The following is a 15,988-nucleotide window of genomic DNA, read 5'->3' as shown; positions in this document are numbered from 1 at the left end:
TACTCTGATCGACCGTTCACTCAAGAAATCAGATAGCCAGCTACAAAAATCAGCAGGGATGCCGTAAGCAGGAAGCTTGCTAAGGAGACTTGCGTGCCAAACCCTGTCAAAGGCCTTCGAGATGTCCAGTGAAACAGCAAGCGCTTCACCGTTCCTCTCGATGGCCTCGCCGCAGCAGTGCGTGACATACGCTAAAAGATCCCCAGTAGACCGACCTCGGCGAAAGCCATATTGACGGTCACTGAGCAGATCATTTGCTTCGAGGTATGCCAGCAGTTTGCCGTTAAGTACCCTTTCCATGACTTTACAGAGCATGGAGGTAATGGCGATTGGTCGGTAATTGCAGGGATCAGCACGACTACCCTTCTTGGGTACTGGCTGCACGTTTGCAAGTTTCCAGGATTTCGGCACCGTTCTTGTTTGGAGAGAGAGTCGGTACAGGCGTGTCAGTACAGGAGACAACTCAGGCGCACACTGCTTTAGTACACGTGCAGGTATACCGTCTGGTCCATTGGCCTTATTCACGTCAAGATTCAGCAGAGCTCGGCGTACCTCTTTTTGATGTATAGCAATTCTCTGCATAGAGGAACTGCAATGAGGTAGCGTAGGTGGAAGTTTTGAGCCTGCATCTAGACGTGAATTGCTCGCAAACAGAGAAGCAAACAAGTTAGCTTTCTCTGTCGCGGAGTGGGCCAGTGTCCCATCAGGTTTCTGCAGAGGTGGCAATGTGGGTCGGCAGAAGTTGGATTCGACCGCTTTCGACAGGGACCAGAACCGCTTGCTACCAGGAGGGTAGGAGGCGAGTTTGGCCCCTATTCGACTGACGTGGTCGAATCGAGCCTTTCGAAGCACCCGTTTGCAGGACTTGGCAGCTGAGTTAAAGGCTTTTTTCTTCGCGCGAACCCTCTGTGCTCCAGCTTTGGTATCGCGGGCTAGTACCCAAGCCTGGTATGCAGACTGCTTAAGAGCCTCGGCTCGAGCACAGTCAGAATTGTACCATGCTCGGGTCTTGTGATCGAGCGATAGGTCGGAGAACGGAATGAAATATTCCATTCCCTGCCGAATCACATCCGCAACAGCCTCAGCAGAACACGAGGGGTCACCCGAAGAAAAACAGACCTGCTGCCAGGGGAAAGACGCAAAGAAATGCCGCATCTCATCCCAGTCCGCTGACTCGTATCGCCATACTCTCCTCGTGCCCCTAGGGCAGAGATCAGGAGGAGAGTGGATCGACACGGAATTCACCAGACAGTGATCGGACGATCCTAGCGGAGCTGAGACCGAAACCGAGTGCCTGTCTGGATCAGTTGTCAGCAGAAGGTCAAGGCAATTGGGTGTATGGTCAGTAACATCCGGTATCCGCGTCGCAACATTTACCAGCTGGGTAACTTACTCAAAAATATGTCCCATAGTTCTTAATTCACTGACATAAGAGTTATGGGACATATTTTTGAAATGATTTGTACACCCATATTTTTACCGTTGACTGGACATGAGTCTGATTTTGGGATTAAATTAAAACATAATAACGTTAACCAAAACTGACAAAATTATAGTGGACCTAACTCACAGACATTTTACTCCAAGTATCACAGGTGTATGAATGCTTGTGACTTTCCGGCGATTGAGGAACATTATTCAAGTTATTTTTAGGTCCAGTTCTCGAAGTTTTGATTAGATTTGTCTGTGCGCTTTGCTTTTTAAATGTCAAAGACAATGTAATAGAGGTAAATTAGATTGTGTACATATTTTTGGGCGAGGACTTTGATATTCAGTTTGTATTTCAAATTGATACCCACGCTTCTACTTTCGTATTTCTTACAGTACTTACTTACATCTGGTGCCCAAGTACAACACCCTGTGCTATAATAAGCACATTACGTAACTACGTCGAAATTAAAATTTCGACACGAGTGGCTTTCCTTTTTTTCGCACTTGTATCGTAAATAAATATTATGTCATCGGCATTTAGGTTTTTATAGACTTTCTCGTAATCCATGATCCTTTGTATAATGTTACTTACAATTTGCAATTATACAATAAAATTCTTGATTGGGAAAATAGTGAAAAGGCATCGGCATTGTTGGTTTTAATCACATGTCAATTCATCAATTGCAAACACAAAACAATATGGCCGCTACACTCGTAAAGTTAAAACTTATAGCCTATAAAACAGGGCCCTAGAAGTATAAATGACAATAGGCTGGTAGGATTTGATAGAATTTTATTAGCAATCGGGGTATTGTTACAAATGAAAACTATGCCAATATGGAAATAGGTAGCGGGCAGAAGCTAGTAGGTAATAACCCTTTCGGACGACTCGATATAATCGTGCAAAATATTTTGAAATATAAATATGGGTTGGCTTGGTGCAGGGGTGCGAAACTCCCGACTTCGGTCAAACTCGGCTCCGCTCGGCTCAGCATTGCTCCGAGCAATTATTAGTGTTGGCACCACTTGACTTCCTTTTGCGTGCACGACCACAGATAAGATAATCACTTGATTTTTGACAACCCTAAATAGCCAAAAGGGATAGTGCCATATATTAGAAAGGGACAGCATGATTCGACCCTGAACCGCTGTCAAACTTCGGTTTTGTAGGAAGTTTCCTTTCTGTACGGTAGTACTATTAATTATTCTGTGCTTGGTGAAGATACGGATCTGTCAGTGTCAAAAGTGACATTTCTTCAACCAAAAATGTCACTTTTGATACTGGCAGATCGGTAAAGGAGCCCATGCCCCTAAATACACAAAACGCAAAATTTTACAGCTCCGGACAACTGACAGGCTAATATTATTATAGTATTTATAGTCTGCGGCGAACTGGTAATCTGTGGGCCCCTTAAGTATTGTTCGAATTGGGTCGCGAGGTGCTATGGGAAAAATATCGGTTTCGTTTCTATGGTAACACAAATAATACCTACAATACGTTGTAATCGTTTTGCGGAATAAATGGAAAGGACCCCTGAAATCAAATATCATAATCACGTTCCTAGGTTTCTCGATTTAATCTTGGAGGGTAATATAAGGTAGGTACAGTCAGCAGCAGAAGTTGCTAAGAGGGCGAGGTGTTCAAAATGATATTGACACGCTCTTATTCTTATAACAATAAAGTCGCGTCAGGCGTGGCTCACTCCGCGATTTCGTCGCTTTGCTACAGGTAGCTAAAACTCCATCCGTTCGACCCCAATTTTGGGGTTTGCCATAAGCCGCGCGTGGCGCTGTCGCTAGCGGCCATATCTGTGCTGATCGTGACAGACGCGTTTTGTTACAGAGTGAGTCTTCTGTACCTAGTACTATTATTTATTCTGTGGTCGCGTCAAGATCATGATGGCCCGCTTAGCAACTTCTGCTGTTGACTGTATAGAAATATAGTCCCATTGTATTAAACCGACACAGGAATATTATATTACGTACCTAACCGTACGGATATTTTTTTTACAAAATCAGTAGTTGATTGTTATTAAATATAAATGCGTCCCTTGGAGTGGCCGGCGCTAGTCCATCGTGTAGAAAAGCCATAAAATATTTACTATTGACAAGTGTTTCGTGTGATTGAGTGTGTCATGTAATTTTGTAAAGTTTGTGTATCTTGGATGTATTTATACGAATTGTTATCAAATAAATTATGTAGATGAAAGTAAATAAATATATTTTTCAAAAACTGCGTTTTATTGAACTTGCCAACAATCTATTAGTTAATACAATAACATTGTGTACAGTCGACGTCATAGATATGTTTACACTTTTGCATCTTACTCCTTTGTATAACGCGAAAAGTGTAAACATATCTTTGACGTGACTGTAAGTACCTACGCGTTGGAACGCGGCCGGCCAAGGGTCAAGTAAACTAATTTGTTAACATGAAACTCATTAAACTTATTATCTACATATTAACTATTGCAGAGCCGTTTACGTTTATTAGTTTCGACCCCCTAGCTAATAGCTGGAAGCGGTAATCCGCAAAAACTTTTGGGTCTAAACACCGCCAAATTCAGGAACAATTCGCGTGTTTTCATTGGTAGCAGAACATTGGTTGGTGGGGCCTTTTTATTTCCCTATAAATAATTAATGTAGGCATTGCTTTCGTTGCATGCCCATAGGGCCAACCAGCGTATTGTTACTTTAAAAAGCTCGTATCTCGTAACGGTATCGTCTTGGGTGGTCCCATTCGTTTTTCGTCAAGTTCCTTCTTAAATTATTCCTATTCTGCTTTCGTCACCCATTCTTCATTCGTCAAAATCGTCGGTTGCTTTCAATGTGGAATGCATGACGAAAGCAGAATAGGATTAATTTTAAGAACTTGACGAAAAACTAATGGGACGACTAGGGTTGCCAGATCGAAAGGCGCTATTATCGGGAAACAATATAATTTTTTCGGGATTTTGGGACTTAATTCGGGAAAAAAAATACATTCAAATTAAAGTAATTATGTTATAAACAACGATATTTTACATTATTGGCCCTACGTCAACTCGCTCGCTTGACGACAGTTTGGGACTTGAAATTATTGTTTTATAACGTGAAGCTGTTTTTCGGGACAGTTTAGACTTTGTCGGGAATCGGGAACACATGCTAAAAATCGGGAGAATCCCGCCAAATCCCGACCATCTGGCAACCCTAGGGACGACCCAAGACGATACCCTCGTAACTTGAGTGTTGCTTTAAATTGCATTTCTAAGGTCCACTTGCACCATTAGACTAACCCGGGGTTAACCGGTTAAACCAGGAGTTGCCATGGTTAGCCGTACAATATGACACTAGGTTAACAGTTTAACCGCTTAACCCCGGGTTAGTGGAATGGTGCAAGTGGGCCTAAGCAAAATTCATCTTAATATAAGTACTTCTTAGGTCCTATGCTAACCAACTTTTAAATTAAATATTCGCCCGTATTGGATCGTATTCAATCGTGTGTCTATCAAAGGGATAATGGAATAATAGTGCTATACTTCAAACGCCTCTAATGTGTTAGATTTTATTTATATTAATCTACTGGTTCACCCGAAAAATTACTTCCCTACGCTCGACAAGCGATAGGAATGACACAGGAGGGTCTCAACAGACAGGGAAACTCAACAGATGGATGTGACATGCGGTGTTAAACTGTGTTTATTAATTTAAATGCTTAAATTGCCCTATGACGGTCGTCCCTGGAATAAATTTGATATGCTGATGGTCTTCCCACATTTGTCCATCCTAAATTTACGAGTATACTGCCGCAGTCAGCCAAATATGAAATGTCTTAGTGTCGCGTCACCTTCGGCCTTATCCTCGGCCTTTTGAGACCTGCGCCGTGACCGTACACCTCTGGAAAGATATTGGAATACAAATCAATTAATGTTTTGGCAGTAAATAGAAGCCAACATTGTAGAAAAAGCACTTACAACCATCTTGGAACCAGGTGTTAATAATAATAACGTACAATTAATGCAAATACTTACGCTCATATATGTCATCTGTAGGTGGCGGCGGCAAAGGCTCTCGGTTTCTCAACGCTTCGTCTCTTTCAAATATTTTCACTGGAATAATTTTAGTCGTATTCATCCAATTGATTCTTAAATCAAATTAATCTTTAGACAACTATTTTTGGTGGCAATCCATGGCGCCCTTAACCCATGCATGATTTAAAAATTTCTAAATTTGGTGTAATTCGACTTGTCATTTTGGATACCTGCATATTGAGCCACGGGCCATCAAAATATACGATGTAGATCTACATTATAATTAGTGTCCTTCAAATAGATAATTCAAAACGGATAGCTATACCTACTACTAATGACTCTTCGAGCTGATGACCACGCATGAAACCACCATTTCCATGAAACGACCATTTTGAAAATTTGCTAGTAACGAAATCGACAAAAACATCTGTATAATTACCGATCCCGCTAACCAAATTTCACGAGAATCGGTGGAAAAATGCGACCTGTGGTCAGGAACATCCGGACATACAAAAGATTTTATGCTTAAGCTGAAACGGCCACCTTCTCTTTCGCTCGGTCAATTATGAAAGTGAGAGTTTGTTACTATATTTGAATGTTTATGTGATTGCGTCCCCTTTACACCACAAAGGTTAGAATTTTTTTTACGTACTTATAACCTAGCAAAATATATAATATTATAGGATTTATAGGGGATTTGAAATTTTGTGTCAGAATCCTAAGGTTTCCTTTCACATGAGAATCCTACTGAAGAAATAAAACATCATATTTAAAATTGATTATCTTACCTTTTCTCCTATACTTCATAATTACTGTTGCCAAAATAACCACAAGTATTAAGGCCACAATAGCAACAGAACCTATTGCTGCCAACAGTGCCAACGATCCAGCGTTACCTTAAAAAAATATGTCAATGTGGGTAAAGACGGATATATAAAATTTATTGCATGTACGGCCGACAAAGGGCAAGAACGGAAGAGTATTTGTTTACTACGTCGCTCAGACACAGAAAGGAAGAGCTTCACTCCTTCTGCTCTACCGACCTTCCGCAAGAGGAGTAGGTAAGTATGTGTACAAACACAGGAATTAAAAGCGACGATCTTCCCTTATCCACATCCTCTTTCTTGTCTTTTCCACATTGATCTTACTGAAAAAACATCGTTATTACAAATAGAAGCATCACTTTGGTAGCCAAGTGTAAAGGATTATTTGAGTTACCAGTCGTTTTTAGTGAAGGAAAACATCACAAGGAAACTTAATATTATAGGTAGTTTTGCGTTGGCAGGTCAGATGACAATTTTGTAGAATTTAGTGCCTGTGATCTTGGAATGCCCCACCCCAGGCTCGCTCGGTGAACTTACTTACTACTTGAGGATCTTCAGAAGCAGCTCCAACAGTCCTGTTAAGCGCCAGACTGATTCCCTTGCTAATCACTCTTTCTGAAAGTTTGCCTTCAAGAAAGTACCGCGCGACGCAGTACAACCCTGTGTCTCTGTCCGACTCTGAGAGAGTTTTGTTTAAAGTCGAGTAGTATATTGTATCAGAGGTGGAGTTGGGGAGCGAAACCGTCTTGAGGACAACACGTTCAGTTCCTAAAAAACAAGTAGGTGGTTTGAATTCGTGTGAAAACTAATAGTGTGTTCGCGCGAACTGTACATTTTTCTCTCCTGTGAGCAATAGTTAACAGCTTGTGGGGCATGTAAGTAATGATTTTATCATAGTTCTCTAAATAAAAGGATAGGACCTTTTCACGTGGATAAGGGTTAAATAAGAAAATTAACCTTTATAGCCCTTAACTCTTGTGTATGTCTACAGGAAAGACGTAACACATCTGTTTGACCCTTATACATCGTAATTTTATAGAAGTTTGACGTTCAAAATGACACTTGCACTGCGTGGGCTATCAAAATCGCTGCACACTTTCTCGGTATGACTTTAGCTATCACGGTTCATGAAACACAGACTGGTGACAGACAGACAGACAGACGGACAGTAGTGGAGTTTTAGGTAGTAATATTAGGGTCCCGTTCTTCTTCTTAGTCGGATACTCTTGTCAGAGCAGTCGTGGTCATTGAGGGTCCCGTTAGCGTACCGTATATTGGCGTACCGTCCCGTAGTTTTAATAGGTAGTAATATTATTAGGTAGTAATAGTAGGTTACCCTTTGTGTACGAAACCCTAAAAAGGAAGAGAATGTACCTTTCATCTGATGCCAAGACAGGAGGGCTAGTCGCTCCCTAGACACTGTACATGTAAACATTGCAGAAGCCGCACCGGTGTCTTTGAAAGGGCTGGGAGATATCATTGGTGACTCTAGCCATGGTTCTACTGTAAAGACAAATACATCGCCTATGAAACCGATGGTCTGGTTCGAATCCTGCATTAATTTGTGTTGAACACAGATATTTGTTCCTGAATCATGGTTGTTTTCTATGTATTTATCTAGATACTCGTATATACGGATGTAACCATATACCATGTGCTGTAGTCTGTCAGCTGACTGTACATGACAGGTATTAATCAGTACTGTACTGTTAAGTAACTCTTATGTTTGTTTCTGTGTCATCTAGGTACATACTAGCATGTACAAACAGCAAGACTCTTACTTAACTGTCCATCGGTGGACCTTATGCCCTTTATAATAAGGTTTACGAACTGTCAGTTAACAGTGTGACCGATGGTACTCGTACTTACAGTGTTTCCCTTTACGTGGGTTATCCTGTTGCTTTGGTGATACGTACTGGAGTTTTACCGTAGATCTATTAGGACTAAAGCTGAAGTCGTCAAACCCTAAGTAGGTCGCGTTACAAACTATTTCTGTCTGGTTTTTGTGGAGCGTGAATGTTCTTGATACTTTTCCTGTAGAATTTGCTTTGACAGTCACTGAGGAAAATACAATTATAAGTAAGTATAGGTATATAAATCAAATCAAAACTAAATTAAAGTATCATTCTATGGAACTTAATGCTAACTATGTAAACAAACCGCCATATTGAAATTGTCTCTGAATGATGAATTTGCTAGTGACTTTTGTTTACATAGTTAGCAAGTTCCATAGAATGACACTTTAGCTGTTATTTTAGTAAGTAGTACCTAGTTAGGTATTTAATACTAAAAGGCTTAATTACACAAAAAAAACATAACATAGAGAGCAAACAATGAATGTACGAGTATACAAAGACGAGATAATCTCTTTAAGGGATCTCTTCCAGCTAACTTTAACGTTGTAAATTTGTCCTTTAAGCTACAGGACAGGATAAACTAAATTAATGATACTAAAACAAATGTAGTACCCATTCTACTGTGTCCACTTCCGTCTAAATAAAAATTTAGGATGTAGTTTTTTTCCGCTAAGCATTCAGTGCAGTTTAAAATGCAGTCAATAGAAACCTTCTCGTTGTCGTTAAAGCGATATACTCCTTTATCTGGCATCGTGTATGTCCTATCATTTGTTCTTCGGATGATACTGAGTTTTTGAGCTGCAAATAAAATAATATATCGCACACTTACTATGAAGAATATAATATTATATTGTGCAATGAGGGGAAGACACAATAAAACACTATAATATATCTAAATGTCACGCTCTCGCCAGACAAAGAATGAAGGATTTTGGAGCAGGATATCTGGGACCAAAGGACTTTAAAACGCTACTCATGAGCTCCATGCGTGGCACTAATCCAAAAGCGACATAATTCTTTAATAGGTAGGTACCTACGGCGACGTTTTAAATATTCCTCGGCACTTTACTCTGAAAAATGCTCCAAAAATGCTCCAAAAATCAAAATTTAATTTAAATTTTTAATATTGTCTTCGGTTACCGCGATAGTTACTCATATAATAAAACTATTGAAACGGATTGTAGCGCGTGTATTGTTCAATAAACGCGATATAATACGTTTCAATAGCTTTATTTCTTAAATTTATAGTATAAAAGTTAGTTTTCATAAATTAAAAAACTGTTGGAGCACAACAAAATTAACAAGTGGGAAGCAAAGTAGGCACTTTTTACTGTACTAACTGACCTCTTTGTATAAGAAACGAGTATTTGTAAACTTACTCACTTATAGCCTCTTTCGAGCTTATCACAGAAAATAATAACAAAAATAATAATCTCATAATTAGTAAATCACAGCAACACAGTACTTATTAACGTTAAGAACGTCACCGCTAAACTGCAGGTAAGGTTGGTTATTGTTTAGTAAGGATTGTAAGGAAATACTATAATTTATTAGTAATCAGTAATCACGTAAGGAAAACATGCAACATAATAGCATAGTAAAATAAATTAATGTCTGTTTACCTGTTAAATAAAGGTCAATTTATATTCTCTTATAAGTAGTTTATTTTTAAGCTTAGTTTTTAATTTTTATTTTATGGGTTTTTATTGTTTGTTGTATACCTACTTGTCTTCTAGTAATAAAGGCCAATTTATTTATTGAAAAAATCTGAAATAAAATATTTATTTGCAAAGTCTCATAGGTAATGCGGTCCCTAATGTAATTTAAAAAACTTACAAGGCAATACTTAGAAAATTCTTTGTTACAATACAAGTAAGTATTATTTATATTTAGTTACGTAGTCGCAACCCCTCTCGGAGTGACTAACTAATAACATACGGAGATAATAACACGATTTTCCAATTACCAATAAGAGTGTTACGATGTATTGAACTCATGTGTAATAAGACTGGGAGTAATAACATTATCTCGGTTTTAACGAGATAAAATATCATAACGAGATTTGAAGAGTATTATACAATATTACATTCCTATAAAACCGGGCAAGTGCGAGTCGGACTCGCGCACGAAGGGTTCCGTACCATAAAGCAAAAAAAAAAACGGAAAAAATGCAAAAAGAAAACGGTCACCCATCCAAGTACTGACCACGCCCGACGTTGCTTAACTTTGGTCAAAAATCACGTTTGCTGTATGGGAGCCCCACTTAAATCTTTATTTTATTCTGTTTTTAGTATTTGTTGTAGCGGCAACAGAAATACATCATCTGTGAAAATTTCAACTGTCTAGCTATCACGGTTCGTGAGATACAGCCTGGTGACAGACGGACGGACGGACAGCGAAGTCTTAGTAATAGGGTCCCGTTTTACCCTTTGGGTACGGAACCCTAATAAAGAACCCTAATAAAATTAATGCGAAAATATTTTGTGTAATGTGTAACAAGTATTTTTAGACGTCTATACTTCCACTCTTATTACTGTTAATATTACATTTGCCGGATTCTAATAAAGCTTGTAAGGTAATTTCAAGTTCTTTCTGTTGGAAACTTGGTGTACTTTTGTATTTTCGGGGGTATATGCGAACACGTAACAAAAAGTAACTAAATTATTTAATTCTCGTTTGCATATAGTAATATTAAGGTATATTTTATCTTCTTCTTCTTCGACTTAGCGTTTTCCCGGACTAGCGCCAGGTAATATATATATGTATATAGTAATATTAAGGTATATTTTATAAAAATAATCTTTCTTTATTATATAACAAACTTAATATAAGTACCTTATAAAATAAATCAGTTTATTTTATTGTATTTATGCTACCTAAGAGCCAGTTGCCTAAAAATAAATATTTTTTAGGCCTGAGCTTGGTTTTAACATAACTCGGAGTAACTCACATAATTGTATGAGCGAAACGAGGCAACTTCCTAAGGAGAAAGTTTCAGAATCACTGTTGTTGAAGTGGTCCTAAAGTTTGTGCATGCATTTCATAATTTATTCGTCCAGAAAACAAGGTTCTCTTATTTAAATTCGCGGTAACTCTGACGCAACTCAAAATCTGAGAAAAAACTATTTAAATGAAGTTTGGTGTTTTCTATTACCAGCTTTTTGAGTCGGTGTTGTATTACCACCACCACACGGTGGCGGGTGGTGGAGGTCTAATCCACCAATCATGGTTAACCATGTTTTTTTTATTGGTGGATGATGGTGACTGCAGCTGTCAAAAAGACCTCTCGTCACAGTGCTGCCATCTAGTGAAAATCTCGATCGCGGAAACTCTCATTCCGCCAGGTGACCACCTGTCATTCGCTGTAAATTTTAACATAATATGCGATCTTGACACTTCGTTAGCGACACCGCATTTGCTTACGTTACCGTTAATTATAATTAAATATTGCGTCGAGTTTGTTGAACCCAACACTTGTCTGGAACAAAATTTACTTAATTAGGTACCACCTGAATCGCGAGAACTGAGAAAACATATAAGGACTTACAGAAACATCTAAAAATAAAGTAAGAGCTTGTAGTCAAAAGAAAATATTAATTAAAATATTTCAGGATTCCTTTAGCTTAGGGTTGCCATAAATGTGGGGGCCCAGACCGGGACATTTAAAGAAAACCGGCCAAGTGCGAGTCGGACTCGCCTTCCAAGGGTTCCGTACATTACACAATTTTCAACAATGTATATTTTGATGTGAAACGTGAGTGAAATGTTTAAAAAAGACCCGTAAGGGACGATCAAAAACTAAGTAATAAGTCCGACGCACGCTTGACTGCATATTTCTAATAGGTTTTTCTGTCATCTATAGGTAAGGAACTATTTAGTATTTTTTTTTTAATTTTGTAGTTTCGGAGATAAAGAGGGGAAGTGGTAATTTTTAGAATAGAATAGAATAGAATTGAATGTTTTTATTCGTGACAATTTTTTTTGTCTATATACTTAAATTACTTCTAAACTATTAATCTTAAAATTATGAATAAAATATACTTATTTGAGATTCCCACAGCTCTATCACTTGATATATAACACCATATAGTCTGCAAAACTTTGTTTATTAACTGTCTCATTTACCCCCCCAATAAGTACCCCCTATGTTTAAAATTCATTTTATTTACGTTACATGTCCGTCTTCGGGTTATAGATTGACATAATATAGGTATACCAAATTTCAACTGTCACAAAATATTAATAATGTAGGTACCTAAATGAAAACGCGAGCGAAGCGAGCGCGAAAATTTTTCGAGATAATAGTAGGTAGATTTTTAGGATTTCGTACTTCAAAAGGAAAAAGCGGAGCCCATATAGGATCACTTTGTTGACCGTCCGGCCGTCTGTCTGTCTCAATGCCCCCTACTAAATAACTATGATTTATAAACCGGGACAATTTGCTTATGGGCCGGGACACCGGGACATCATGCTTCAAACCAGGACATGTCCCGGCGTACCGGGACGTATGGCAACCCTACTTTAGCTTCACACCAGTTTGGTCAAAAATAAAAGAAGCAACTTTATTGAGAGCTTGTACAGTCGACATCAAAGATATGTTTACACTTTTGGACCTTACTCCTTTGTAATAAGGCAAAAAAATGTAAACATATCTTTGACGTCAACGGTACCTAATTTGTACTAAGTTTGCGTTAGTGTGGCTGGACTCTATCATCTTCTTTATTTTATAAATGGTTGCAGAATAATATTTTTTCTATGTAGCTTTCAAAATTATTTAATGAAGATTATTCTTTTCTAAAATGTATATTATTTTGAAGCAGGATCCGTAAATTAAATAAGAAAATTAATATGTTTTTTTTTACAGACAAATCATCAGTTATGAGGCAAATAATAATAACGACGTCGTTGCTCAAGACCTGCTCAAACTCGGTCATGGCGACTGGTGAGAGCTATCGCAAGACCGAGAAACATGGCGTGATCTAGTGTCGGAGGCGGGACTCAATTTGGGTCTTTGCTTAGTCGTAGCCAAAGTATTTAAGTAATGTTCATATCCAGAAAGGGAAATGTGTAATAATAATGTGTAGTTTAACCTAAATATTGAGCCAAACACAATTAGAGGCCTCTAGTTGAAACATAATAAGGGGCGTTGGGGTAGGGTACGAATATTAATTGCTCACGCTTGGCTTTATAACATTATAATAAAATTTGTCATAGGGTAACGTGAGTAGAGGTGGGGTAAGATTGAATGAGTTTTTCATGAGGGGTAAGATAAAAAGTTGCCTGTAATGCTTCGGCATACAGACGATTTTTAGGGTTCCGTACCCAAAGGGTAAAACGGGACCCTATTACTAAGACTTCGCTGTCCGTCCGTCCGTCCGTCCGTCCGTCTGTCCGTCTGTCCGTCTGTCTGTCACCAGGCTGTATCTCACGAACCGTGATAGCTAGACAGTTGAAATTTTCACAGATGATGTATTTCTGTTGCAGCTATATCAACAAATACTAAAAACAGAATAAAATAAAGATTTAAGTGGGGCTCCCATACAGCAAACGTGATTTTTGACCAAAGTTAAGCAACGTCGGGCGTGGTCAGTACTTGGATGGGTCTCTTTTTGCATTTTTTTCCGTTTTTTTTGCTTTATGGTACGGAACCCTTCGTGCGCGAGTCCGACTCGCACTTGCCCGGTTTTTTGTCCTAAGCCCTTATGAAAAATCCTTTCAATCTTAACCCACCTCTATTTACTAACGTTACCCTCTGACAAATTATATTATAAGTTTATAAAGCTAAGCGTGAGCAATTAATATTCGTCAGTGATATATACCAGTTAAGACGAAACAGGAGCTGAGTTTTAAGTATTTTAGGTAAATATACCCGTCTCGCTAACGGAAGCGGCTCCTAAAACTAGTGCGACGAGGACAAGGCGAAAAATCCTGCGTAAAAATCTCAAAAATCGAGGTTTCGTACTCGACTGTTTCCTCCTCCAAAACTTAAGCACTCGTAACCAAATTTGGAAATTTAGTTAAAAGATTATGAAATTATCTGTGTCGGACCGTTTTGCGTTTTTGGCCAATTGATATCAGTTTTGAATACTACGCCTCTCATTACGGCATAGTAAATTATGCCATTTTGGCCAGTTTTGAAGGGCTCTAGCGCCTTAAAAAACAAAAATATCAAAAAAACCAAAACGGTCCGACACAGATATTGACAATATTAATCTGTTGAAAAATTCATTGCTCTAACATCAAAACCCACGGAGGAAACAGTCGAGTACGTTTGTATGGAGAAATGACCACTCCTGTGGCTCTTAAAGACTTACGTAATTGAGTGCAAATAATGTTAAACCACCCTACTATATGTCTTAGTTTAGATACAATTATAAAATAGTTCTTACAAGCAGATTAGTTTATCTCATTATATAGTGTGTCAGTACGGGCGAATAAGTATTTAAGCGGTGGTTAGCATAAAACCTAAGCTAAAAAGTATATTGGGATACATTTTGCTTAGAAATACAATGAAAATATTACCCATGTAATAATTCGGCCCGTAATGTACAACAAAAAAACAACACAAATTGTCACGAGACACTGCTTAAATAATCATCATTATTGGTGATAAACAATAATTAATAACATCATTAGGCTCATCTTTGAATTATGCACAGCTTGTTCTCTTACTGCACGACCCCGAAATCATCCTGTATTTATCTACATATTCTCTTTTTGATGCGACAATTATTCTGAAGTTTACCTTCATGGAATAAAAACGTGTTTTGAACTTCGACACAAAATTATATTTTCGTTCCACGTAACTACGCACTCCGGCAAGTAAAACACTTCGCAGTTACTCTGGGGGCCGATTTTTTAATTTCGATCGCTCGATTTCGTGTATTTCATTCAATAATATGTCCACTGTCCAGTACACGGCATTTAAATTATACTATACTAATAGAATTGTGGACAGTACCACTCGATTCATAATTTCTATCACTCGTATTTCAAACGTTCTTAGCATTTCGCTGTTTTCAACCGATTTTCGAGTGACGAAATCGAGCGCTCGAAATTCAAAAATCGGCCCCCTGAGTAGTCTGAACTGTGTGCGTCAATCAAGCGCGACCTCATCGGCCAATAATTCGTCGAACGATAACATTTCGGAATCGAAATTGCTTCTTTCATAACACGTAGGTATTTATTTTATAGGTTGTCGTAAAATACGGCCGGTATTGAGTAGGTATCGAAGAATTTGGTAAGGTAACATATATTATAAGTAATTTAATGAAAGAATAAGGCAAACAGTAAGGGTTTAAGGGCATACATATGTCACAGAATTATTTCTCAATATTATAAGTACGATGATGTTTATGAGTTTCCGAAACGTCCCGCTTGGCGCGCTGTTTAAAATCCCACAAAAGACAACACAAACCCGAACGCTCAATGAAATTCACACTGGGAGTCATTGACATATATATTACTTCTGGGAGTTCAATAAACCTTTGCTAGTTTCTCTAAGTTTCAATTACGTCTATGAAATTATTCAAAACATTAATGTGATTAATAGTTCTAGACTTATAGGGCAATAAATCGAAATGTTGCAAGAGAATTTATAATGTTGATTTTAATTACCTTGATTGGTGTGTTACCAAAGAGAATAGAGTGTATAGAGGCTTATAAATCTTATAATGTTGTCATAGTTAAATTTTGTAATCATAGTATATTTACTACTACCGTTTTTCGACACAGGATTAAAACTAAAAATGAAAATGAATAAAAATTTCAAAAAATACTTGTCGGCATCTTCACGAGTATTGGCCAAAGGTAAGGCGCCATCTATTTAAGCATATTTTTTGTTTATCCGAGTTTTTTTCTTTCAGTT

General features: G+C 38.2%; 1 protein-coding gene across 2 annotated transcripts; it reads right to left on the bottom strand.

Moving 5' to 3' along the window:
- Nucleotides 1–4,954: 4,954 nt before the first annotated feature.
- LOC134666369 (uncharacterized) lies at nucleotides 4,955–9,621 on the bottom strand. Of its 2 annotated transcripts, none has more exons than XM_063523509.1 (8): nucleotides 9,501–9,621; nucleotides 8,734–8,919; nucleotides 8,135–8,323; nucleotides 7,640–7,768; nucleotides 6,803–7,033; nucleotides 6,230–6,337; nucleotides 5,442–5,519; nucleotides 4,955–5,307 (listed from the first exon to the last, which is right to left on the bottom strand). In XM_063523509.1, exons 2-8 carry the CDS (start codon nucleotides 8,870–8,872, stop codon nucleotides 5,243–5,245), a joined length of 939 nt encoding a protein of 312 aa, XP_063379579.1. In that variant the 5' UTR covers nucleotides 8,873–8,919; nucleotides 9,501–9,621; the 3' UTR covers nucleotides 4,955–5,242. The 2 variants fall into 2 exon arrangements, with proteins under 2 accessions (XP_063379579.1, XP_063379578.1); XM_063523508.1 differs by having other exon boundaries at nucleotides 9,505–9,621.
- Between the last annotated feature and the right edge of the window lie 6,367 nt (nucleotides 9,622–15,988).

Source organism: Cydia fagiglandana, chromosome 7 (genome assembly GCF_963556715.1).
Source record: "Cydia fagiglandana chromosome 7, ilCydFagi1.1, whole genome shotgun sequence".
NCBI classification, from domain to species: domain Eukaryota; kingdom Metazoa; phylum Arthropoda; class Insecta; order Lepidoptera; family Tortricidae; genus Cydia; species Cydia fagiglandana.
Note: the sequence above shows the minus strand (reverse complement) of the source record. Positions and strands in the feature narration are given on the sequence as shown.